This window comes from Gossypium arboreum, chromosome 7 (assembly GCF_025698485.1).
Source record: "Gossypium arboreum isolate Shixiya-1 chromosome 7, ASM2569848v2, whole genome shotgun sequence".
Taxonomy (NCBI): Eukaryota; Viridiplantae; Streptophyta; class Magnoliopsida; order Malvales; family Malvaceae; genus Gossypium; species Gossypium arboreum.
The window spans coordinates 5,717,701-5,744,977 of NC_069076.1; the positions used below are offsets into that span (position 1 = coordinate 5,717,701).

The 27,277-nt window shown below is 30.0% G+C and overlaps 2 protein-coding genes and 1 long non-coding RNA gene across 3 annotated transcripts; all 3 read left to right on the forward strand.

The window, feature by feature from the left end:
- Nucleotides 1–490: 490 nt before the first annotated feature.
- On the forward strand, nucleotides 491–3,780 carry LOC108472624 (U-box domain-containing protein 9-like). The gene is made up of 2 exons (XM_017774207.2): nucleotides 491–1,081; nucleotides 1,606–3,780. The coding sequence occupies exons 1-2, from the start codon at nucleotides 788–790 to the stop codon at nucleotides 2,689–2,691; spliced, it is 1,380 nt and encodes a 459-aa protein (XP_017629696.1). The 5' UTR covers nucleotides 491–787; the 3' UTR covers nucleotides 2,692–3,780.
- A 7,543-nt stretch (nucleotides 3,781–11,323) lies between these two features.
- On the forward strand, nucleotides 11,324–13,237 carry LOC108472392 (serine/threonine-protein kinase OXI1-like). The gene is made up of 2 exons (XM_017773899.2): nucleotides 11,324–12,144; nucleotides 12,270–13,237. Exons 1-2 carry the CDS (start codon nucleotides 11,726–11,728, stop codon nucleotides 13,156–13,158), a joined length of 1,308 nt encoding a protein of 435 aa, XP_017629388.1. The 5' UTR covers nucleotides 11,324–11,725; the 3' UTR covers nucleotides 13,159–13,237.
- Nucleotides 13,238–21,416: 8,179 nt separating this feature from the next.
- LOC128295510 (uncharacterized) lies at nucleotides 21,417–24,328 on the forward strand. Its single transcript, XR_008285984.1, has 3 exons — nucleotides 21,417–21,846; nucleotides 23,437–23,697; nucleotides 23,949–24,328. It is a non-coding gene; the product is annotated as an uncharacterized LOC128295510 (long non-coding RNA).
- The last annotated feature ends 2,949 nt before the right edge of the window (nucleotides 24,329–27,277 follow it).

Consider the following 27,277-nt stretch of genomic DNA (forward strand, 5'->3'; position numbering starts at 1 on the left):
AAGCTCTAATAATCCGATTAAATTTTAAATCAAACTCAAATTTATAAATTGATATTCTATCAAACTCGAACTGAGTAGTGAACTTTAAATTTTGAGTTGAACTCAAACTTGCCGCTATTCGAGTTGAGATTGAATTGGTTGCATCCCTACTCATATTTTATAAAAACTAAGAAGTTAGTACATAATTTCTTGGTAAACACAATGAACTTAAACTATAGGTTTTGCTAATTTATTATATAAATCACAGAACCGTTTATTATGTTTAACTAATTTTTCATGTAAATTATAAAATTGTTAATTCTCGTATTAATAAATTAACGAAAAGATTTAGCAATTTATCAATTTTAGTAAACTAGAAGAATGAATTTCATAATCAAGTTTTTTTTAAATATATAAATATAGAAATATGAAAAATAACATAAATAAATATATATAAAAACATACGTGGCGAAATCCCAATTAAACGCAAAGGTGGACAGAAAGGCATTAAAGCGGCGAAGAAACCTCCCACACTGCTAAGGGAAAAAGTTGAAAATGAAAATAAAAACATAAAACAATTATTAATAAAAAACAAAATAAATAAATAAATAAAAATGGAGTGCGGTGAGCAGTAAAAAAGAAGAAGAAGATGGCAGAAAAGTATTAAATTGTCGTTGTTTTTTTTCCTTTTTAATAAAATATCCGTAGTTCAGAATAGAGAAAAATGAAACAGAGTATTCTCATTCTCTGTTCTTTTCTCCATTGATAAATTTGTTTAACGGCTTTGATTTCTTTTTCATTGGGTGGGATGGCGAAAACGGGGGTGTTGAGTTCGGATCCAACGGTGAGAGCGAAGGCAGTGGAACTGAAGAAAGAATTGCAGAGACTGGTTAGGACTATCGTCGACGACGATGAATACAGCATCCATGCCATCGATCGAGCTAAAGATGCTCTTTGTGCTTTGAGAGGCCTCATTATGTTCAATAAACGATCCTCGCCGGCCACCTTTAAGTTACGTGAAGCGGTGCCCTGTCCTGAAGAGTTCAAATGTCCTCTTTCTAACGAGCTTATGAGAGATCCTGTTATTTTAGCTTCTGGTCAGGTAATGAATGACCTTTGCTTTTGGATTGGTTTCTTCAAGATTGAAAGGAAAAGAAAGCGATACTTTGAGATTTCATTTTTGGGTCTTTTCTTGATGAAGGTGGTTAGTTGGTTTCACTGTTTGGTGATAAGAAAATGTGGGTGCATGAAAATGATTTTTAGGTTGACATTCTTTGTATATTTTTCTTGTCTGCATTTCCGGTTTCAATAAGAACTAAATGGCCACTTACGCGTGATTCAGATTAATTAGTTGAACTTGAAGATTTAGAAATACTACTATCTGAAGATTTCAATCCCTTTTTTTCTCAATATATATTTACTGTACAATATTTCAATATGGCGAATGTTATTGCTCGATCTTTCTGTTTTAGAGACTTGAATTCTGGGAATGCAAGAATTTGATTATATAATATACTGAGGATTCAAGTTCACCAGTTGGATTGGTTGTTCTAGTTTATGTTAAAAATGGATTTATTGACTCTTTGTGGAGCTTGGTTCTTGATTTGGTTTCATTTGGATTTGCAGACATATGACAGACCCTTTATCCAGAAATGGCTGAATGCGGGTAATAGGACTTGCCCTAGAACCCAACAAGTTCTTTCTCACACGATTCTCACTCCCAATCACCTGATCAGGGAGATGATATCGCAGTGGTGTAAGAGTCAGGGGATAGAACTGTCGAACCCTGAACAGTGTGGTAGGGAGGAGGGCATCACGGAAGCAGAGTGTGACCGTTTCTTTTCCTTGCTCGACAAGTTGTCTGCTGCAGTGCCTGAACAGAAGGAAGCAGCAAAGGAGCTTCGTTTGTTGACAAAAAAGGTGCCTTCATTCCGAGCTCTTTTCGGTGAATCCGTTGACGCCATCACTCAACTGCTCACCCCGCTTTCTAGATGCAACTCTCAGAGTGGTGTTCACCCTGATCTCCAGGAAGATGTGATTACGACACTCTTGAACCTTTCGATCCATGACAGCAATAAGAAGCTTGTTGCTGAAACACCAATGGTTGTTCCCCTTCTTATGGAAGCACTGAGATCTGGAACTATTGAAACAAGGAGCAATGCAGCTGCGACCCTTTTCACTCTATCAGCACTTGATTCTAACAAGGTTCTTATTGGTAAATCTGGTGTCTTAAAACCTCTCATTGACCTTCTAGACGAGGGTCATCCGTTGACAATGAAAGATGTTGCTTCTGCAATATTTAACCTATGCATTATCCATGAGAATAAGGCAAGAGCTCTGAAGGATGGTGCAGTAAAGGTCATTTTAAAAAAGATTATGGATGGTGTGCATGTAGATGAATTATTGGCTATCCTTGCAATGCTTTCGACCCATCAAAGGGCTATTGAGGAAATGGGGGAGCTTGGAGCAGTTCCTTGCTTGCTTCGTATTGTCAGGGAGAGCAATTGTGAACGGAATAAGGAAAATTGCATCGCAATCCTGCACACCGTCTGTCTTAATGATCGAACCAAATGGAAGGCACTAAAGGAAGAAGAGATTAGCTACGGAACAATATCTAAGCTTGCTCAAGATGGAACTTCGAGATCCAAGAGAAAGGCTAATGGAATTCTCGAAAGACTAAGAAGGGCTATTAATATTACTCATACTGCATGAAGATATCACTCGGTGCAATATCGCCAAGTGCATCATCTGTAAATTCTGTTTCCAACACCCGGTCACCACTTCCGCGTATCAGCAATCTGATCTTGTAAATTCTTGTCCCTCATCAGAGTTTTAATCTCTGGTTTAATGGTTAGCCGCCGCTGTTAATAAAAACGTTGGGAGCTTATGTTTATGAGATGTTCTCTTTGTTTCATCCAATAACTTGTAAGTTGTTTTCCTTTGCATCCACACACACCTGTTCTTATTTGAATACAAATCATGCATTAGATTCTCTCTTTTTTTCTTTTCTTTTTTTTTGTGTAGATCCAACAGTTTGTACACAATTCACATGGCCATTTTTAGCAGCTTTTTGAATTTTACTTGCCATATATAAACTTGAACCCTTTTTTCTACACTAGTTGCATGATATCTCATCCTTCATTCTTGGATTTATGGCAGAAAGATTTAATCTTCTAAGTTGTGCATTGTCCTTAGTGTTGTCCATAACCAATTCATCGTATGACGACGTAGATACTTTGAAATTTTGTTGCATTAGTACATGCTGACTCTTATCACTCGGAGGAATGAATGGTTCTTAGATATGGAAGGGGAAGAATGTGTCCATATTGAATGGTTTGTTGATTTCTGGTGTTGTGGTCCAACCAATTGGCAGCCTGCCAAAGTCTTCAATGTAACAGTTACCGCCCTAAATAGAGCGATGCAGAAGCCTAGTTCCTTCTTGTTCTCGTCTCCTTAACCTCCTTGGTTGAAACTGGGTTTATGATAGTGACTTGTATCCATCATTTTCATAAATGTATTATTTCATTGCATTACTTGAAAATCCTGAAATGTTGGTGCCCAAAATTTTGAAGATAATGGTAAAAGTACAGAGAGAGGTCGTTAATGGTGTATGGTCGTTAATGGGTCTACCATGTGCCCTGCCAACTGCATTGGTCGATACTTGCTCCTAGCCTTACAAACTGAAACGCGCATGCTTTGTCTGCCCGCTGCTCGCATACCCTTCATTTACACAGGATCCGATTGGTGACTGCTGTTTGTATCAATAAAATATATCAAATTTCAAGGTTTTGGCTTAAGAAACTTGGGTTTTCATGTTTAAATCTCACTATGTATGGTTTTGAGTCATAGTTTAAATCAATCAATGTTGTTTGTAGTTATCTGGATGATGATGATGAATCATTGTTGTTGATGTGATACACTATAATTGGTTCATGTGCTGGCTTTTCTCATTGCAACTTCCAAAGCATTTGTGAAAGACATGAATATAAATAAATATCCTTACATATGTAAGAAACAAAATCATGTGTATTGAAGTGACCTTACTGATAAGAAAGCAAAGAAAAGGAGTGAATTAGGTAGGATTGCAGAGTCTTTTCTCACCCATTATCCACACATAAATGCAATTTCCTAACTTTCCCTTTTTCTATATTTTAACTTCCTCTGGGTTCTCTAGGAAAAAGCCTTCTCTGGCTTTTACTCAAATTTATCCCAAAAAATATTCTGAATTTTATCTTTCTACTTTATAGAAATTAGGAAATTAGTTTTATTGTGAGTACACACATCAATTACTTTTACTACTCTTAGATATCCACCGTTGAAATTACTTAAAATTGAATCTAAACTCTCATGCCTCACAACTTAATACTTTTATTACTAGGTTGTTGGCATGAATTATTAAATTTGTATATTTGAAGTAAGCTAATTAATGATAACATTTCGTATTATTACCCAATTAGACTGATCAAATTGTAATTAATTATTGTAAATACACTAATTCTTTAACTTTTATAAAATACATAGATAAAGTTTACAATTTAACCTTAAAAAAGTCTAAATTTGATCTTCTTCCTTTTTTGAAAACTGATCTTAGGTAATGTTTGGTATGATGAAAAGTAGTCACTTTCTTAGAAATTTAATCAATCGAAAAGTGATTCTAATGCTTGGTATGTCAATTTTTATTTACTTAGAATTTAACTTTCCCATGAACATGGTAATATGGTTTCCATGATAAAATGTGGGAAGAAAACTTTCCCATGTAGATTGGAAAGTTAAAAGTATTATTAAGACAAAATTAACCCTATTTTATATTGATTTATGGTATTGATCTGTTGATAAACCTAAAAAAAGAAACAGAGAGAAGCTATTGCCTGCTTCCTTTATCCTAACTCTTACTATTTGATTTTCTCTATTACTTTGATAGATTCTTCTAAATATTATATATACATAATTTTAAATTTATTCCAAAAACAAGTTTTATATATACATGATTTTTTATGTGTATTATTAAGACAAGAAACAAAATTGCTTTCAATTAATATTATAAATTAAAAATTAATTAAAATTTATTATTAACTATTTAATCCAAATATTTTTTAAGAATAAAGTTTATTATAAAAATTAAATACAAGAATATTATCTTTTATTTAATAAGGATAAATTCATAAATTACCATTACACTCCTAGGAGAGTACTTAGTGAATCAAATGTGCAACTTTCTTGGAATTTTAATCAATACGTTCTAATATATACCAAATGTTGTAAAGTAACTTTCTCAACAATCACATTCTATCGGAATTATAACATGGAAAGGCACCAAACGTTACCTTACAGCCATGAAAGAGTAGTTTGATTTGGCCAAAATCTATGGTCTTCATCAGCCGGCATAGATGATTTAAAATTTATTGTTTGCATATAAATTATGGAATTGTTGATTTTTATGTCATTGATTTAACGAATATGTTTAGCAGCATTACCTAATTGAATTAACTTTTTAGTTTTCATAAAATATAAAGACTAAATTATAATAAATTAAAATAAACGGACTAACTTATCAATTTTAGTAAAGTAGAGGGATGCATTTGAGAGTCAGAACTATACAATTTGAAGTTCAAAAGAATTTATGCACATTAAATAGAAATTAAAATGTCAAAAATAACAACCACCACACTGAATACTAGACATTTTCATACTTGGACATAGAGCTGATCATGGGCTGGGCGGCCCGGTCCGGCCCGGCCCGAAGGACCGCCCGAAAAATGGGAGGGTTTGGGTAAAAATATAGGCCCGAAAAATGGGCTTGGGCAAAAAAACGAGGCCCGTTTAGAAAACGGGCAGGCCTCGAGTAAGAGTTTTTGGCTCGGGCCCACTTTACCAATTATATATTAATATATATTTTTTATTTTATTTTAATTATTTTAAATTTTAATATAACTATTTTTATTATATTATTAATTTGTGTATTGTTTTAAGAATTGTTTGAGTATTATTTTATTTGTTTTAATATTTGTTTTATGTTTTTAAATATTTTTGATTTATTATATTTTTAAATTTTTATTTAATGAAATAAAAAAATTTAATATGGGCCGGGTCGGGCCGGGCTCGGGCTTAGTAATTTTATTTCGGGTCGGGCTTGGGCAAAATTTTAGGCCCATATTTCGGGCCGGGCTCGGGCCTAGTAGACGGGCCTAAAAATTTGTATGGGCCCAGTCCGAACCCGGCCCGGCCCGGCCCATGATCACCTCTACTTGGACAGAAGTAGGAGGATTAAAAATTGAGTTTAAGAAAAAAAATTAAGTTCATTATTATATAGGCCGAGCTTGAGCTTCAACCTTCAAGGTCTGAGCTTGGCTCGTTTTATATTTTTATGATTTTTTTATGTATAAATATACTCAAATTCATGTTCTCTTTTTGATCATTGCAACAATAATGTCAAATTAGACCTACTCATGGGTTGGGTTCCTCGGCCTGCTCGAAATGTAAGAGGGTTTTATAAGCCCGAAAAATAGGCTTGGACAAAAAATAAGGCCCGTTTTAAAAATAGGCCGGGACTAGGGTAAGGCATTTTTGGCTCGGGCCTAGCCCAGCCCGATTTCACTAAAGGACAAAAAAATCTATTTTTTAATATTATTTTCTTGTTATTTTCTCCTTATTTTGCGACCATTTTACTATTATTCTGCTACTATTTTATTGTTATTGTTTGAATATTGTATAAAACTTATTTTATTATTAATTTTGTTATTATTTTAAAGACATTTGTTATTTTTGTTATTATTTTAGAGGCATTTTTTGTTAAGTTGCATCTATCTTAATCTTATTTAAGTATAAATATTTTTAAAATTTATTTTCAATTTGTTAAAAATATTTATTTTGATGCTTTAGTATTTTTGATGTATTATATATATTTTAAAATTATATAAAATTAATATGGCCGAGTCGAATTAGACCCGAATTTTAATATTTTTATTTGGATCGGACTTGAGTAAAATTTTAAGCTCATTTTTCAAGCCGGACTCGACCCTAACAAATTAGCCTAAATTTTTAATTGAGTCTGGCCCGACTCTAACTAAAATTTAATCATATAAATATATAATTATATAAAACTACGTAAACATTAAATAGCAGACAACATGAAAACATTAAATAGTTGAGAAACAGCCAGACAAGAAATTGACGCACAAATTAATTTGAAACAAGGAATTAATTGAAAACATTAATGATTTTGATTTTTAAACTAGTTTTTCTTTAATTTTTTTTCCTGACTACGTAGTAAGTTATGATACGGGAATTAACAGTTAGGGTAAAATGGACAACGATTTAATAATTTAGGTACTGATTTTGATAAAAAATTTAAGTACTAATTTAGGAAAATTAGTATATTTTAAGTAACATTTTATTATCTAATGTTTTTTAAAAATTTTTCCAAAAGAGACATTGATATTCTTTTTCATGTGGGGGAATCATTATCATATGATCATAAGCACCCTTAAATAATAGTGATGAAAATTAGCTGATGGGTTACTTTCAATGACAACCCATTATACCAATCAGATTTAGGATATGGCCAAACTTCACAATCTATGCATTTTCGACCATGAATAGTCTTTTTTATTGGACCATTTATTATTATTATTATTATTATTATTATTATTATTATTATTATTATTATTATTATTATTATTATTATTAAATGTGCAAATTCAATAATGGAATTTTAAATTTATCAATTGTTAATAAAAAATTACCCAAAATTTATATATTTAATTGGAGCTGCAACATGCAAATATATAGATGTTAATGATGTCTCAGGGAAATAGCAAAATAAAAAATTAAATTCTGGTACTAGTATCATATTGTTGAATTCATTAAGTTTTATTTTTAAAATATGATATGGTAAACATATTATTATATCTGTGATGTCGTGTCAACTTTTTTATTTTTACAAATTACTCGCTAATAACTTATCATTTGCGTAAAGATTAAAATTTTAAAATTCGAAAAGTATACGAACTTAGAACAATCCACTTGATGAATATAGACTAGTTATTGAATTTAATCAAACGAATTTAACTACTATTATTTGGGTCAAAACTAAAATTTGATAAACTACTAAAATAGTCACTTTTGTTTGCCTTAGGTTATATTTTAGTCATTTACGTTACCGTTTTGTAACATTTTAGTCACTAAGTCATTAATTGCCATTAACAGTGTAACCAGAGACAAATCTAGGGGGTGGCATGGGCCTCGGCCCCCCTAAAATGAAAATTGCTACTTAGGCCATCTATATATTTTTTTAAAATTTTAAATTAGTGAAGATAAAATTATACTTTGGCCCCCTAAAATTATAAAAAATTTGATTTAATTCTTTAAAAATTATAAATATATAAACTATAAAAAATTAAAATTTCATTCACCCCCTAAAAAATTGTTCTGGCTTCACCCCTAGGTGCAGCAATAAGCTGACATGGCATGTTAAATCATCATTTCAAACAAAAAGTTTAGGTTAAATTCTACAATTGGTCCTTATATTTTTTCATTTTCAGCAATTTAATTTTTTTTATGTTCTTTTAACTTTCCTCTTTTGTTTCTCTCTTTGTTTTCTTCCCTTCTTCATTTCTTTTAACATAGCTTTTCTATGTTTTCTATTTGTTAAAACTAAACCATAAGTTTACCTCACTCAAAAAAATTTAAATTGTTCAAAAAAATAAAAGTATAGGGACTAGTTTTAACAAATGGAAAACATAGAAAAACTATGTTAAAAAAATGGAGAATGGAGGAAAACAGATAGAGACGTAGAAGAGAATGGAAAATAAAGGGAAAAAAAATAAAGTTAAAAGAACATAAAAGGGGAAAAAATAAATTACTCCAAATAAAAAAATATGGAGACTGATTATATAAATTAACCTAAAATTTTTGTTTGAAATGATGATTTAACTTTCCACATTAGTTTATCGTTACACCATTAACGGCTTAGTACTAAAATGTTACAATACGATAACGTAAATGATTAAAACGTAACATTTCAAACATAAGTGACTAAAATGTAACCTGAGATAAACAAAATTTATCAAATTAAAAAATATAAAAACTAAATTAATTAAATTAAAATACAGAAACTAATAGCAGAACTTAAGCCAGTTGGAAGTGAAAAGTTGAGCATGGCATTCACATTTGGTGGGCAAATGATTGCTTAGGTTGGATGGAGCTTTACCACTGCCATAAATGAATGGGTAGACTAGAGTGGGTGGGTGGCATAATTGAGTCCACTTAGACCTACAGCCTATATATGGCCCAAATCCATAATTGGTACTTGGACCAAGTCTTGCTGATTTTCCTGGTTGAAGGTTCTGCCTTCGGCCTCTTCTCATTTGGAATTTTCTTGGTGTCTGAATTGCCATCCAGACATTACTGAAATAGTCGCTGTCGCCGCCCTTTTGGGTCAAAATGAATTGGATTCGTCATTGTTGATGCTCGGTCCAGGGTTTCTTTAATCCTTTTATAAAAATAAGGGTAAATTCCAAAAACAGTCACTTTTATTTGTCTTAGATTATATTTCAATCATTTATGTTTGAAATGTTACGTTTTAGTCACTTATGTTATCGTTTTGTTACGAAGTAATCACTCTATCGTTAAGCTCCTTTACCTCCCTAACGACAATCCTACTTGACAGTCTAAATGAGCTTTAAATGCTAATTTGAATATCCAATTGGGATGAGAATAGTTTTTTCCAGTTAAAATGAAAAAAAAATTAAAAGAAAAAGGAGAGGAATGATTTTTCTTTTCTAGTTGAAGGAGTAATTACTTTAAAATTTTTAATTAATTAAAAACTTATTATTGTCTCGATTGAATATCTAAGTTGGCATTTAAAATCTACTTAGACTGCCACGTAAGATTGTGGTAAGGGAGGTAACGGAATTTAATAACAAATTGACTATTTCGTAACAAAACGATAATGTAAGTGACTAAATATAATCTGAGGCAAATAAAAGTGACTATTTTTATAGTTTACCTTAAAAATAATTACTGACGTGGTATATATGTGAATTGCTATGTTAATAAAGCTAACAAAAATTAACTTTTTCATCCGTTTCAAAGTATTTTTACAGACAATACAAGTTTAAAAATTAAAGGAGACGAAATATTAAACACGAAGTCATTTTAACGTTTTCTTTTATAAAATTAAAGGACCAAATAAATTATTATAACTTTATTTTAATAACATTTAGTAAATTATAGTTAAATTAGATCCATGGGAACCACATGGATCAGTGATAATAGACCTACTCTACCACATTTTAAATGCCTAAAACCTTGATAGGTGATACGTTCTTGTCCTGCTCATTTGTAGCTTCCTTACCCTGCTTCCACAAAGACGGTTCATGTCATTATCTTAATGCTGGTTAACTACCTTTACAATTATTAATTTAAATAATCATTTCATATTTATGCACCTAATACTCGAATTTAGAATCTTAAAATTTTAACACCTTCAACTTTATTATTAAATCAAAATTTAAAATATGTGAAATCAAAAAATTCTTTTAGGGGTTTAAACTAAATCCTAATTTTTAATAACAAATTAAAGGATCAAATCAAATTTTTATTATTTTTAAGAGGTCAAAGTATAATTTTATCTTTACTAATTTAAAATTTTAAAATTTTAAAGGGCCTAAGTAGACAATTTTTCATTTTAGGAAGCTAGGCCCCACTGCAAATTTATAATATTTAAAAGAAAAATAAAAATATCGAATAATATTAAAACTAAGTTGTTTTAAAAAGTGTTTAAAATAATTTTTTGTTTACATTTTAAAACATTTTAAAAATTTTATATTTAATGATAAAAGTTAAAAACATTTTAAAATACAATACAAAAGAAAAATCAAAAGTTTTATGCATTTTAAAAATTTTATAAAATTGAAATAATATTTTTAAAAAAATTTACAAGTTTTAAACTTCAAAATATTACTCATAAATTTTTTGAAATTTTTTTAAACAACTAAACAAAAAAAATCAAATTTTAAATAAATTACATAAATTTAAAACAATTTTTTATGATTAGAATATCGTGCATCACATTAAATAAAAATTAATTTAATAAAATATTATTATAAAAAATTAAAATATTATAAACATTTAATTGTATACACTACGAATTTGTGGGAATAATATAATTATAATTATTATAAATTTTAATGCATCCTATAAATAGGAAGAAATAAAAAAAAGTAGTAATTTTGATTTCTTGCGGTCCAAGCACGCACCTTTTCTTCTTGATTGTGTAACTTCTTTGAAACCCCAAAGGTTAGACCTTTAGAAGCGCGTTTCTTGCTGTTTTTCTATATGATAAAAAAATAAAAGTTAAAACTTTATGACTTTACCAAGCAAACACCTGACCACCATCACCACCCGCGGCTGAAACAACCCCTTCACGTTTTCTAGAAGCACCACCACCACCCAATTATTAATTTAAGTCTCGATAAAAAAAAAAGAAAAGAAAAGAAAAAGAGAATCCCATTGATTGCACGACGTCTGGCATTTACCGCCGGAATTGCTCACGAGGCGAAATGGCATTCAATTTTGAAAACTTCCTCTGCAAGAAATTTTATTTATTTATTTATTTATTAAATAAGAAGAAATATTGAAAGGTTGAAACTATTCCTTCCTTCCTTATAAATTGTTTGCCACCAACCACCTCCCCAAAACCCCAGGAAATAAACATTAAACCAGCCGGGTTTTATCAGCTTCCGCCATGATTGACGATCAACAACAACTCAATCGAAGACCACACCATTCGATCCCTACCTTGGATTTAGATCGCTTGGAAATTGTTACGGCTCTAGGACGAGGAGCGAAAGGAGTAGTGTTCCTTGCCAGAGATAAAGTGAAGGATGAGGTTTTAGCTTTGAAAGTAATATGTCGAGATTCGATCGAGAAGAAGAATCATAAAGCAGTCAAGACTAGTAATGGAAATGAGGGAAACGAGTATAGAAGAGTTAGTTTTGAACAGGAAGTTTTGAGGAATCTTAACCACCCGCTTTTACCTCGGTTGCGAGGAGTTTTGGCTACTGATAAAGTCGTCGGTTATGCCATTGATTATTGTCCCGGTCGTGATCTTAATTCTTTGAGAAAGAAGCAGACTGAGAAAATGTTCTCCGATGATACTATAAGGTATAAATAAACTGCTCTTCCTTTTTTCCAGTCTCATTTTTCTAGGTTTGAAATTGAATGAGATTCATTTCACGTTTCAAGAAAGCAATACTTAAAATTATTTTCTTCTCAATTTTTTTCCCCAGGTTTTATGCGGCGGAATTGGTTCTGGCTTTGGAGTATCTTCATAATTTAGGCATTGTTTATCGAGATTTGAAGCCTGAAAATATTATGATCCAAGAAAATGGCCATCTCATGCTTGTAGATTTCGATCTTTCCACGAAACTTTCTCCTATGTCGCCTGAAAAATCAATTCCTCGCAACTCAGTCAGTCAAACGCCCCCGGACTCAGTCAAGAAAAAGAGATTCTTCCCTTTTGTTAGGTGCTGTAACTCCGGAATCTCTCCGGACGACACGGCATCTCAAGAAAGTGTCAACTCGGAACGTACTACTGAGTCAGAACCAGTAGAGAAATCAAACTCGTTCGTTGGAACAGAAGAGTACGTTGCGCCAGAAATCATATCAGGCAACGGTCACGATTTCGCCGTGGATTGGTGGTCTCTAGGGATCGTCCTCCACGAAATGCTGTACGGGACGACGCCGTTCAGGGGACCGAACCGAAAAGAGACCTTTTACCGGATCTTAACGAAGCCGCCCGACCTCGTGGGCGAACCGACGTCGTTGAGGAACTTAATAAGAAAATTATTGCAAAAAGATCCAAAGCAACGGATCACATTAGAAGGAATCAAAGGGCACGATTATTTTAAGGGGATTGATTGGGATCTGATACTGCAAATGGATCGTCCGCCATATATTCCCGCACAATCAGAGGCTGAGATTTCAGTGGTGAACAAGGAAGGAATTAAAGGATTTGATGATGTCGAGTCATTTGTCCAAGAAATATTCGCCAATGGCGAAGATGGTGGGAAGAATAAAGGTAGCAATGATGAGAATCCTAATACTAACGATTCACATAATTTAAACAATAACATTTGTAAACCCCATTATCATCCTAATCCATTCTCTGTATTCTAACTTCACACATCATTCATCATTATTTTGTTTTTTTATACTACAGAATATGAATTGAACATATAATTTTCGTACGTTAAAATCAGTCTCAGATTTCATATTTTTTATTCATAAAAGAAAGGTAGAAGTTGTTTGGTTGTTGTTGCTGCTGCTGTAGCGTGGGATGTGATGTGTTTCCTGAAATCACGTGAATGGTCGTAGAATGCTAACTTTTGACTTAATAAAGATGGCTCAATGTGTTTATTTTAAAGTTTTCCATGACATAATTTTGTTTAATATTTTCCCCAAAATTTTGAGTTCTTCCACCAAAATAATACTAATTAATAACTTGTAGGATTGAGTAAAGAAATTGAAAAAATCGATTGGGTTTTGCATTATTCAATCTGGTTTCGGGTTGGTATTATCATCATAACCGCATAGTTTAGTTTGAGTTTAATTTTTTCATATGAAACTCATTTTATTCAAATCAAACTAAATAAAAAAAATATGTTTAAAGTATGGGTGTTCAAATTTCGGTTTGAATTGACAGTCAACCAATCTAGTTCGGCCGGAGGTTGTTTAAAATTTTTTTTAAAATTTCAATTAACGGTTAATTCAATTCAAAATTAGGTAATTAACCGAACTTAATAAATAATATTATTTATTATATATATTAAGCTATTACTAGTTTGATTAAGTTCGCTAAATTGATCAAATGAACATTTTAATAAAAAACATATAAATTTTAGTTAATTTCGTAAACCAAAATATTTCGGTTTAGTTAATTTTTTGAAAAAATTTGATTCGATTAACAGTTAAAGGATTAAAAAGTTCTATAAATTGATTAATATTAATTCGATTTGATTAACCGATCGATTAACTGTTTGAACACTCCTATTTAAAAGAATAATCATAATAGAATAATAAATTTACCATTTCAATATCTATATAAACTAATTCATTTACCTAAACTGAATCACAATTATCAATTTCAGATACTTTAATTTTTATTTTATATAATTTTAATTTCGGTTTTAAAAATAAAAAATATAAGGAATATACCATCTAAAATAGAGAATAAAACTGGCGCACACTGGGCTATCCTCTGTTCTATTGGCTATTGCTAATGCCTTGGAAATAGAAAATTTACCTTATTTTGATCACTGAATGGCCGAATATGCTTGCAAGAATAAATTAAGAAATTCAACGTGGCTTAACATATACCGGTTAAATATCGGGTTTTTTTTTACCTAAATAATATAAAAAAAAAAAAAAAAATACTGAAATAGGATAAGCTACATTATTTACCAATTTAGGTAAATTCAACAGTATTTTTTAGGTATTAATATTGGTGTTGTGGATTGCTTAGGCGCACTATAATTTTTTTTTTAAATTTAATGATTGTTTTAAATAATGAGGTGCCGTCGATTGCTCAAACGGTATCGTAGGAGCACTGTTTAATTTGCCTAGATTAGTAAATAATGGAAGTTTATCCTATTTTAGCATTTATTTTATTTATTTATATTATTCGGTAAAGAACCTTTAAATATTTTACTCATAAAAATCTTGATTTTATTATTAAATTAAAATTATTTTCAATATCAACCTCTTAAAACAGTAATTAGAATTTTTGAAAAAGAATTAATTATGTTATATATATTTACTTTCAAGAAATTTTAAAATATCTTTCTAATCTACTTTAAAAATATTATATTATTTTTTATTTAATAAACTATTCTCATCAAATTCAAAGATAAACTATAAATTATTTTTAAAATTCAAAATATTTATACTTTAATATTAAAATAAAAAATTTCATAGATAAAAATGATAGGCTAGAGGTTTATTTAATTACAAAAATAGTAAAAAAAAACTTATTTAAACAAAGAATAATTCTTTAAGGGTCTTTTTAATATATTAGCCAAGTTAACGGGTAATTATTGAAAACATTTTCATAAAATAACAATATTATTATGAAGATATTTTTATTGTTTTAAATAATGTAAAATTTTAAAATATATATTTGATGAGATTTGAACCCAAAATATCATTTTTAATGTTTTAATTTTTATCATTTCAACCAAAGACTTTATGTTTAATATATTTGATATATTTACAATATATACATATTTTTTTAGTATCATAAAACTTGATTATGCCACAAAATAAAGTGAATACTTATAATTAAAATCAATTATTACAATACACTATTGAAATATAAGTAAAATATAACTTAAATAGTGATAACTATGTGATGGCATGATAGTCAAGGGTGTTCACCGCCCCAAGAGTAGCCTAGGTTCGAGTTGTGTTAATCGCGTTGGTTGTTCAGGCTTTATTCTGTTATTGTAATTCATCAAAATATATATTAAGACTATTCATAATCCTTTCAACCCCTTAAATAAGAGAATAAACACACTGAAGCGTGTTTAAACTCACATCCTTCTATGCTAACAATAATACTTATACCAATTGAACTATGACTCAATTTGCAAAATTAGGGGTAAGTAGAACTCGATTTGATTAAAAAAAAAGTTTGAATTTCGAGTTAATTGAATTGAGTTATTCGAATCAACTCGACTAAGTAATTCAAGTCAAATTGAATTTTACAATTGGAATAGCTTGAATAATTTGAATAACAGATTGATGTAAGTACCCTTTTGGTCCCTGTCAATTTTGAAAATAAACAAATTAGTTTCTCTCTTAGCACAAATTACAAAAGTAATCAAAATAATTTTCAAAAATTTAAAATATCTATAAAAATTACAAAATTTATATAATTTTAAAAATTCTAAAAAATATATAAAGAAAGATAAAATTTTAAAATTTTTCTAAAATAATAATTTTGGGACATAAATAAGTTAATTAATGATTCAAATTTACGATACTAAAGTATCTATTATTATTATTATTGTTGTTGTTATTATTTTGCTTTGAAAAATTTTCAAATATATATCGTTTCAAATTTAAGTGCTCTAACATGAAATTAGTTATATTAACAAAGTTTAATTTAATTCGAATAATTTCACTCAATTCGATTCGACCTGAATTTCATTTCATTCAACTTGATAGGATAATAAAATGAGACTTATGAACTCGATTAACTTAAAATTTTTGATTTCGATTCAATAAGAGTGGAGCCTACTAAAATTTTGTAGCCATATAATTTAATATTTACTTCTCAGGGAGAATGGTGTATCAAATGCAGTGCATTGTAATAAAGGTTGGTCAAGTTGGAGAGTAATTAGTGCATGATTTTAAAACACAACTGAGAGGTGCTCCCATGTCCCACCACCACCCTTTATTTCCTTTCCAAAGAAACCCTGCAATATGCATTTAGGCACTTCCTAGATGATATTTATGTAAGAATAATTAATTCGGTCAAATATATATATATTTTCTAGAATAATAACATTTTAAGTTGTTGAAAATTTTGATTCCAAACCTCAAAATTTGGTAGGGAATATTGGGGATTTTAAATTGCAGCAATTTTAGCGGCGGGCAACAGCAAATGGCAATAGGTCAAATATACACAAACCATCAGACTGGTCCAATTCGAATGATGAAATCCCAGAAAAATTAGCATCTACATTCTAGAAGCTTGAAAACTTCCCAGTTACAACCTTAATAGCAATAATAATTGTAAATAATTTTTTTAAGGTGAGGGATTATTACAATCTAACAAAATGAGAAGTCGTGGAGAGATGAAGGGGAAAATAGTTGTACCAAATTTTAAAAAACAAGTGCGGTGACAGATGGCAGTGTTGTAGACAATAAGGGTTGAGAATTATAATTGTAGAAAAAAAGTTGGAGAGAAAATTTTAAGGTGTTAAGATCTCCCTAAATGAGACGCTCAAATTTCTATTTATAAGCTTTGGAAAAGGAAGTTATGAAGAGAAGATGGGCATGAATGTGCTAAAAATGGTTGGTAGTGAAATTGGAAGTGGTTACTTAAATGGCTATAATGACGATTAATGAAAGTTGTGCCCACTTGAAGTATTTTAGCAAGGAAGGCTTTTAAGTGCCAATGCAACGGATGTTCATTAAAGAAATAAGAAAAAAATACTTGCATTCCCAAAAAAGAGTTAAGAAAAAATTTTCAACAATTTTCGTATATGAGCTTATAAACCATATTCTCAAAAGTGAAATAATCCAACAATCCTGCTAACCTTTCAAGATTATTTCTAAAAAACCATTCTCAACATGAAATTGTTCTGAAAAATATTCATGCAAGGAACAAAATTTCTCGAAATTATTACTGATTGGATAGTTAGTAACAAAAAAAACAATTATCTAGAATAATAAATTATCCTTACTATCTAAGTAATTGGACATTAGGGGTTCATCAAATGTATGAAAAATCTTTTGGCCACACTTTATAATTTGTAAAATATATAAATAGAATTAGATGGGTAGAGTTGAGAAGAGGGAGGCAAGGGCAACCAACTATCATTTCTAGGAGTTAGTTTAACATGTGGTTTATGTTGTATTTAAGAAATAGGTATAGCCCACATGGTTTAATGGCTTGGGAAGCAATCGCTGCCTAACAAGCTATCTTTTATTATATAATAGGAATAAGGTTAAAATGTGTCATGACGTTATGCATTTGTGTAAAATTTGAGACTAAATCATTGTATTTTTAAAAGTTAAAAAATTTCAATTTTTTGATTTTCTTAATTTGAAAATTCTAATTCAACCATTATGGTCGTCAGTAGTTTTTGTCAAAATTTATCAATTTAGTATGTTTATTTTATATTAATCATATGCTATATCATATAATGACAACCTAATCAAAATTCAAAATTAACAAAATTTGAAATAAAATACTTACAATTTTAATTTTTGGATTGAGATTTTCAAATAAATAAAGTAAAACTTAATTTTAACTTTTTAAATACGGTATCTAAATTTTAAATTTTGTAAAAGTATATGAACTAACAACGAATTTTAACCTAACAATAATAAGAATTTACCTACATTATATTTCCTAATATGGGTCTTGAGTTAATCAGACGTCAACTCAAGATCTTGGGTCTTGAGTACCTAGATTCGAGACCTATCATACACAATTATATGCATAAGTCTCTAAATCCCATCATGTATAATTATAATATGTCCCGCTTTTATCTAGATTGAATTATAATATTATCAAAATTTTGTTTTTTCTTTTAACAAAACAATTTACACGAAACTAAATTTATAAATTGTTATACTTGAGCTTAGGAGTCAAATTTGTCCTTTCAATAAAAACTTAAATCTATTCTTTTACATAAATTTTCACCAACATTTTGAATGCATCATGATAAAACTCTTATTAAATTAATAATCTTAAAATTTAGAGTATTTCTTTATTTAAAAATGATAATCGATTATTTGTTTAAGGGATGAACCTCAAAATTACACATGAACTTTACTCGATTTGTAATTCGATATGTGACTTTTGGTTTGATATAATTATACACATGAAATTTTGATTTTGATTCAAATATATACGTGAAATTTTGGGTACAATGATAAAACACATTGCAATCCCAATGAGAGAATGCAAGTTTGAATCTTAGAGACCATATTGTTGGGAGATATAGCCACAAACCCTGAATATGAACCATAAAACGGACATGAAAAATACAAAAAAAAAATGCATCAATTTTTAATTATATTGTATAAATATAATTGCTTGTGTAATAACGTGTAAACTTAAAATGATATTATATCAATAATCGTGTTAATAGTTTACGATAATTGAATTAAATCAAAAATATTCTTCATACATTCAAATTAAATTTTTTTATAAAATTACACAAAAGCAATATTTATATATCACCTTCCAAAGTTAAAATAGAAATAATAAGAAAAATAAAACAATATACATTGGAAGTCCTAAGTAGGAATGTCTATGACTAATATATCTACATTTGGTAAAATTAATTTTAGATACGTACATCATCACTAGTTGGTCTTCACCAAATTACCTACCAGGTACCCTTATTTTCCCTTTTCCTTTAATTTCTCCCCTATTCGGTAGACTACATACATTTTTAGTGTAGGTTTTGTTTAGCCTTGCTTATCAAAAACACATTTGAGTTCACAAATGTGTCTTCATCAAATTACTCATAAATTTTTAATTTATTTTAATTTTTTCCTTTGAAAAAAAAAACATTTAAAGGGGTCATATTAGGACTATAGTTTTAGCCTATTTAAAGGGAGCCATTGTATCTAGTTTTTTTTTTCAGGCGACAAGATGTAGTCACAAATGTGTTTTGGTGAGAGTTTTCATGATAACTATGGCGATAATTTTGTCCTCCTTTTGAGAGAACTCTATGAGAGTTAGGGCTTTGTTTTCGGGGTATGAGTTTCTACGTTTAGGACATTTAGGTTTATTTTCTCCATATTGTACTCCTATTTGTTTACTCATTAGTGAAAAGCTGAAATCTCCTTTGCCCGTGGTTTTTTATCCTCTTGAGAAGATTTTCCACGTAAAATATTTGTATGTGTTCTTTTTCATTTTTATTATTTTGTTGTTTACACGGGTCGATCCCCAACATTTTAATTTTATCACATCAAAATAAACCCAATTGGAAAAAAAAATTCCCAAATAGGTTCATAGTACAATAAACCTAACATTTCATTTATAAAAAAATTATTCACTCTCAAATAAAAAAGATAAAGATTGTCGATTGAGTCTTAATTCGATTGACATGAGTATTATTGCCAATGTAGGAGGACGTGAGTTCGAGTGAGCTGAAATGCATTATTCTCTTATTTATGGGTTGAGAGAGGCCATAGAAAATTTTACACATGTGTCAAAAAAAGTAGATATAACCAAAACCTATAATAAAATTAAAAAAAAACATAAAACTTTATCCGAAACTTTTAAATTCCCATTTTTACCACAATATTAATCTTTTAAAATACATTTATTTAAATCTCATCATATACAAAGTTATACTTAAATCCGAGTCCACCATACGAAATTACTTAAATCATTACCACATGTAATTTATATTTGTGATTATACTCTACTTTTTCCTGTAAAAACAATTTTTATGAATTATCTTTCCTATATTAACTTGATAATATTTACAATTAAATAACATTTTCTTTTATAGTCGGTTGGATCTGCGGTGGAAATGTAACGAAATAATGGGCATTACATTAAATGCAATAGCAATTGCAATTGTTAACTACTTCAGTACTAAAAACTTTATATTTAAGTTGATTACGAGTTAATAAGTTTTAATTTTTTTAATCTGATTTGATATTTTCAAATCGAATCAAGTTGAATAAAATGAAATTATTTAAGTTAAATTAAAAAATTTAAACATGTTAAATTAAAATTTTGTTAAATATAACCAATTCCAAATTAGAGTATATAAATTTGAAATCATATATTTTGAAAAATCTTTCAAAGTAAAATAAAAGCAAAAAATATACTTTAATATTATAAACTTGAATAATTAATTTATTTATTTAGGTCCCCAAAATTATTTATTTTAGAATTTTATATATTTTTAGATTTTTTAAAAAAATTATAATTTTAAAAAATATAAAATTTGGAGTTTTGTAAGTATTTTGATTTTTTTTTTTGTAATTTTTGTTGAGAGAGAGTGATCAATTTGTTCATTTTCAAAATTGACAAAGACCACATGTGTATTTACACTAATCTGTTATTTAAGTTATTCGAATTGTAAAATTTAACTCGATTTGATTCGAAACTTGAATTTCATATTCAAATAGACTCAAAAAAATTAATTAATTCAAATAACTTAATTAGATTAACTTAGAATTTAAATTTTTTTTATTTTTTTTAGTGGAATCGAATTATGCTCGCCCTAAATAATATATTCCCTAGTGAATTATGAGGCTACCACCATGTGGAACCGTTTTATCTCTTCTACCATTACTTATCTGTCACCCTCAAATCAATTTCAATTTATTTGCAAATCACATTTTCTAGTTGTAACATTAAATTAGCAGAACACGTTTCTTGTCCAAAAACATAAGTTTTCGTAAAATTCAAAGCATGTACTGCGTGCCCTTTCTCGGCTCAACTTTAACCTACCTTCTTAATGGGTGGTGGGTATGCTAATCCCCCCATTATGGTGTAAATTGAACATGCAATGAATTGAATATGATAATACCTTAAAGTTAGTATGGTGCATGACATTTGATATAAAAACCCTAAACCCTAGATGGAGTAGGTGAAAGATGTCATTTTCCTGATTGAAACCTACATCTAACTGCGTATATTAAAGTTGATGTAGACAAATACCTGTGAGATATTTGTAGTGGACGAAATTATAAAAACCAAATGGATTGAAGATACTTGAAATTAGATAACTCAATCATGGTAGGGAAACATGCAATTCAAGTGAAAATAAAGATACTTAAAAACATTTGATCCGAAGTTCTGAAACTTACTAAACGATCAAATATTACCAAAATGCAAAACCAACATTCGAGGAGGATCAATCTTCACTCGTCTTCTTGGCTGCGCAACCTAGCCAATTTGTTGGTTTCAACAGCATCCAACTGTGCTGCTCGCTCGACAATTTCCTTCCTCTTCTTTGTTGAAATATCATGGGATATCTCAGCACAGGATGTCCTGATAATACATTAGCAACAAGTGAGAAAATGCTCAGAGATAATGTAACACTCCTCACCCATCTTGACGGTCAGTGCGAAAGCCAGATACCATTGAAGCATTATTGAGTAAGAAATCTCAAATTTTATTTAAGAGTTAAAAGTTTGTCGAAACCTTTTTTTTTTACATTGACTTATATTTTGAAAACAAAGATGGATTCGTCACCAATCACTTTCAGGATGTGTGATTGGGTTACCTTGAAATATAATCATTTTAATAAGAGATTTAATTTGTTAAAACAATGTTTTACAGTCTACAAAATCCAGAAAATAGGTTCGGGAGTCGGTTACACACGAAGAATGATTAGCACCCTCGTTTTGCCCAAAATTAGTAACTAATGTCTTTAGTGTCAAGAAATTGAAAATTTGAAAAGAGCTTAAGACATGACCCCACTTTGCATAATATTATTTTTAATTAAAACGTATGTAAAAGGGCCTTTTATCTCGAGGTAACAAAAGCTCACATCCCGTAAGTTAAGACACGACATCTTGAATCCTCGAAAAATAAGCTTGCTTTTTATTTTATTATTTAATTAAATATCATGTATTTTAATTTTAAAAGGATATTCGGTCATCTAAGTTCAACGAGAAAGTTGAAACCCTGTAAGTTAAGGCACGACTTCTCGAATATCCCAATATGGAACATTGCTTTATTTTTCTAAAAAAATCTATTCATCGAGTAACGAAAAATGTAATATTTAAAATAACGTGTATCTATCTTATTTGGGTATAATACAACAATGGGTAAATATGTCTAAACATGATGCATGACGTGATTTTAATGAAATAAAATAAAATGGTAATATATAAAAATAGAACGATGGTATACGAAAAGTAAAAATGTCACGCTTAGTGAATGACAATAATATAAATATACTAATGAAACCAATTCATAACAAATATAATAGCGATAATCACATAATATTTACTATTCTAATATTAATATAAATAAACAAAGAAAATAAATAAACAACAACAATAATAATAATAGGCGATAAAATATGCATATAAGAAAATAATACAAATTTTAAATATAAAAAGAATAAGGAAATAAATAAATAAATAAATATAAAGGAAAGTAGTTTATAAAAGATTGAAAATAAGAGACTAAATCAAAATGTAAATGAAATTAAGGGTGTAATTTGTAATAAAATAAATAAATAGATTAATAAGGATTAATGTGCAACGCGCTAAAAAGGACAGTGAGCAAATAGGAAAATATCCCTTGTCCTTATGCGCATCGTTTCTCAAAATGGTCCAAAATAAAACGCGCTTAAAAGGGCAAGGACCAGTTGGGAAATTATTCCCAAGCTCACTAAACGCACATTCTATAGGGGACAAAAATAAAATGAAACTAAAATTATAGGGTAAAAATTTTAAATAAAAGAAACGAGACCAGATTGAAAACCGCCTAAAAAGTGGAAGGACTAAGGTAGCAATTATACCCCAGTCACAAAAACAAGTGGATTTGCCAAGAAGTTGAGTCGGGTCGTTTGGTTGAAGGCCAAAACGGTGCCATTTTGGGGCTATTAAAGCCAACCCTAAATAACGTCGTTTACATCACCTATAAGAGCCATAAAATTTTACCAAAAATTCATTCTACCTATTGTTTTTTTTTTAAAAATTCCTTTCTCTCATATCTTTAAATCCGGCCTAAAGGTCCTCCGTTGGTCCGCCGCGACCACTGGTAGTCGGTGACGGTGGCCGCCGTCCCTGGTGGTTGAAAATTACGAAGAAAAGGCCCATTTTAACCTTTTTACTTCCCTCATCCCCGATTTGAGACCAAAATTCCCGAAAAGCCCACCAAAAAAAAGAAAATCAAAGGAAACCTTTCGGTTCTATCTTCTTTTGTCGCGACCATTTGACGAACCCCGAGGATCTGTCGGTCTTTCCAAACGGAGGGAGAATATGGTGATATAGGTAAATAGATTTCGTTTTTATTTTATTATTTTTATATGTTTTCAAAAATAAAAGATAAAAAAAATCACCTTTTGGATTTTTGAACTTTGTTTTTGATTACTCTTCTTTTTTTTGTTTCCCATATTACATTAATTGTGGTGGCTTTTATAACTGATTTACAACATTGTTTACTATTTTATGTTGTTGTTTCTATTACTGTTCTGCGTCTGTTGCTTGTGCATGGTCTCTGTCCTTTTTTCATTCTTTTGTAGGTATCCTTGGAGAGTAAACGATGATGAAAAGGCAGACCCTTGGCTATTTTGGTGAAACGGCGACAAAAAGAGTGTCAGGCCTTGGGACGAGGAGTGCTGACGTGGCAAAAGGGCAGCGGTGCCAGAAACCCTAGGGTTTTTGGCTTTCTGAAATTGGTTTAAGTTTTTGGGCCATTGGGCCCTCTCTTGTTTGGATTTGGGCTTGATGTAATTTGGACTTTAAACTTAATATTATTATTATTTTATTTTTTGATTTATTTTTTGGTTGGGTCTGGGCAAAAATGGCCCATTACAAAGTTCAAAACATTTTTTATTGTAAAATAATTAAAATATGTTTTAGATAAATTAAAATTTTCAAAAACATTTAAAATTATTTGGAATATTATGGCACTAAGGAGGGATTTGTGTGTGTAGCTTTGTTTGTGTGGCTTTTGATTTTAGTTTTTGGTGATTTGTTGGTACGGCTTGGTGCAATTGATTTGATCGATAGGTTCTGGTGATGATTATCGTAGGAAAAGACATTTCTTGTAGTGCCAGCGATCGGCTTCTACAATTATTTTTGTCTGTTTTTTCCTTTTTTTTTCTTTTGTTTCTTGGTGATTTTGCATGCACATGTTTCGACAATTATGTGTGTAGTGAATGTTTCATTTGAGATATTTCGCTGATAGTTTTTTTGCGGGTCCTACGGCTGCCAAAATAGTTTAGTTTTGTTTGACTTTTCTACGTTCCATATTCGTTGTTTCTATATGAATTAGGGGTTTTCTAAACCCCATCGTTTATTTTCTTTTTTTAATGCACGTTTGGTGCTTTACGTACGTTCTTTAATCGGTTTAGTTTTCCAAAGTCTGATTGCTTCATCTATTTCGTCTCCGGCGCAGTTTTCTTTGCGATTCTTGCTGGGACTTTATCTCTTTTTACCAGTGGTTGATTTTGAGTTTGTGGTTTTAATGCTTTCGCACTTTTTGTCTTGTTGTTGACATCCCTATTTTCGTACGTGTCTCTAGGATTTGCATTTGTTGTTGCGTTACTCGTAAGATTTTATGCATTTTATCTCTTATTGTAGTTTAGTGTTCGTGGGTTTGTCTTTTGTTTTATGTTTGTGGTTTGCAAGGTTTCTTTATCTACGGGAATAGGTTCGGGGCCTTTATCTTTCTCTTCTTGGTTGTCTTGGACGTGTTTATCGACTGGCCATATGTGTAATGGCCTAAATTCAAGGTTATCGGAATAGTGGTTTCGTAACCAAAAATCCGATTTAAAGAGAAATTTATTTCAATATTTTTGCATGAAAATTGATATGATAGGAAAATCGTATGAAAATATTGATAGAAAATTTTTTTACCGATTTAGTGGTTGGTTAGAAAAAGAAATTATTGAATAAATTGGGTAAAAACAAGGTATCAGGACCTCTATCTCGTAAAACCGAGTCGAAAATAATTTTATAAATATTTATGAAATGTTAGTAATGTGGTATTAAAATTTCGTTAGGAAATTTTAATGTTTGGGTAGTCAATTAAATGAAAAGGACTAAATTGTAATAGGTGTAAAAGTTTCTAGAATGATTAAATAGCTTAAAAGTCTAATGAGAAAGGATTTAAAAGGAATTAGACCCAAAATTTATTATGGCTGGACGGCAAGGGCATGAAATCAGCAGGAAAATTGATAAATTAAGGGCAAAATTGGAATATTGCAAAATTAACTAAATAAAACTAGGACTGAATAGGAAATATCTAGATTTCTCTTCATTTCTCTTCAATTCCAGCAGCTAAAAATGCCATAGGAGGGTTCTCTAAGCTGGTATTCCATAATTTTTGCACCAAGTGAGTTAATCCTTGCCTTTATCTTGTAATTTTGTGTTTCTAAGACTTTTACGACTAGGTCCTACTATTAAATTCATTAGTTTTTGATTTCATGGATGAAATTGAAAGTAACCATGGTTGAGTGCTGTAATTTTATGATGAAATATAATGAAATTAAAGCTTTAATTTGTTTATGAGATGATTTTATTAGGTAATTTCAATAGAAATTGATTTTTAGGACCTAATTGTGAAAATGCTTGGAATTAAAGTCTATTGCTGAAATTATGATTTCTAAACGTTGTAAACTAGTTTAAGGTGATAGAATAAAATGTTAATTGAGAAAAATCAGCTCAATTAATTGGCTAATTGAGTAGGGACGAAATTATCATTTTATTAAAAGCTTAGGGGAAAAATAGTAATAAACAGCTTGCACAAAAACAGTTTGGACAGCAGCAGTAGACTAACTTTGAAAAATCACCATAAATTGTAGAAATCGAATTAGAAGATGAAAAAATATGGAATTAAAACTTATTGAGTCTAGTTTCTCATAGAAGAAATAGTATAAGGAATGAATTTGTAAATTTTGAGATATAATGAATTTTGTGAGACAGGGTCAGAATGAATTCGGGTTCCCCTGTTCTGACTTTGAAAAATCATAAAAAATTTAAGAAAAATAATTATGGGCTTAAATTTATATTTCTAAAATCCTGAATGAGTCTATTTTTAAGAGAAACAAACAAGAACATCATTTGAATCCTGTATGAAGAGATAATTAATTTTTAGTGAAGAAGGGTCAGAACTGTCAGACAACAGAACAGGGGTGACTTTAAAGAATAAATTGTACTTATTGAATAAACTAAAAATTCTGAAAATTTTATGGTAAGAATATATGAGTCTAGTTTCAGGGAAAATTAACGGATCTTAATTTGGAGTTCTGTAGCTTTAGTTATAAATAATTTAGTGACTATGACTCAAATAGACAGCTTTGAATAAACTATAAATAATAATAGTTGAATTATAGAGAATGTTGCATATGAACATGAAATGTATTAAATTGATAATTAAATTTATTTATTTAGATCCATAAGATTCAAATACGAAGCTAGATCGAGGAAAGGAAAAAGTTCAGGATTTGTAGATTTTTGTACACGAACAAGTATTAAGGTAAGTTCGTGTAACTTGAATTATATTCTTAAATGCTTGAGATTGTATGTTATTGATGTGAATATGATTTGAATGTTCATTGTATGAAAATTAATGAAACATTGATATATTTGATAAAATGGGAAGAAATCCCGGTTGGATGAAAGGAAAAATTCGATGGATCTCTGAAAAGGAATTTACGGTAAAAAGGATCTAGCCCGGACAGGTGATCCTATCCTGATATAGCCCTCCAGAAGAATATGTGGAAAATAGATTTAGCCGGACGGGTAATCAATTAGGTTCAATTTAGCCTCGGACTGGTAATTCAGATCCAAGCTCATTAGAGTAATTGTCGTTGCGAGGATTTAGCTTTGGACTGGTAATCCCGAC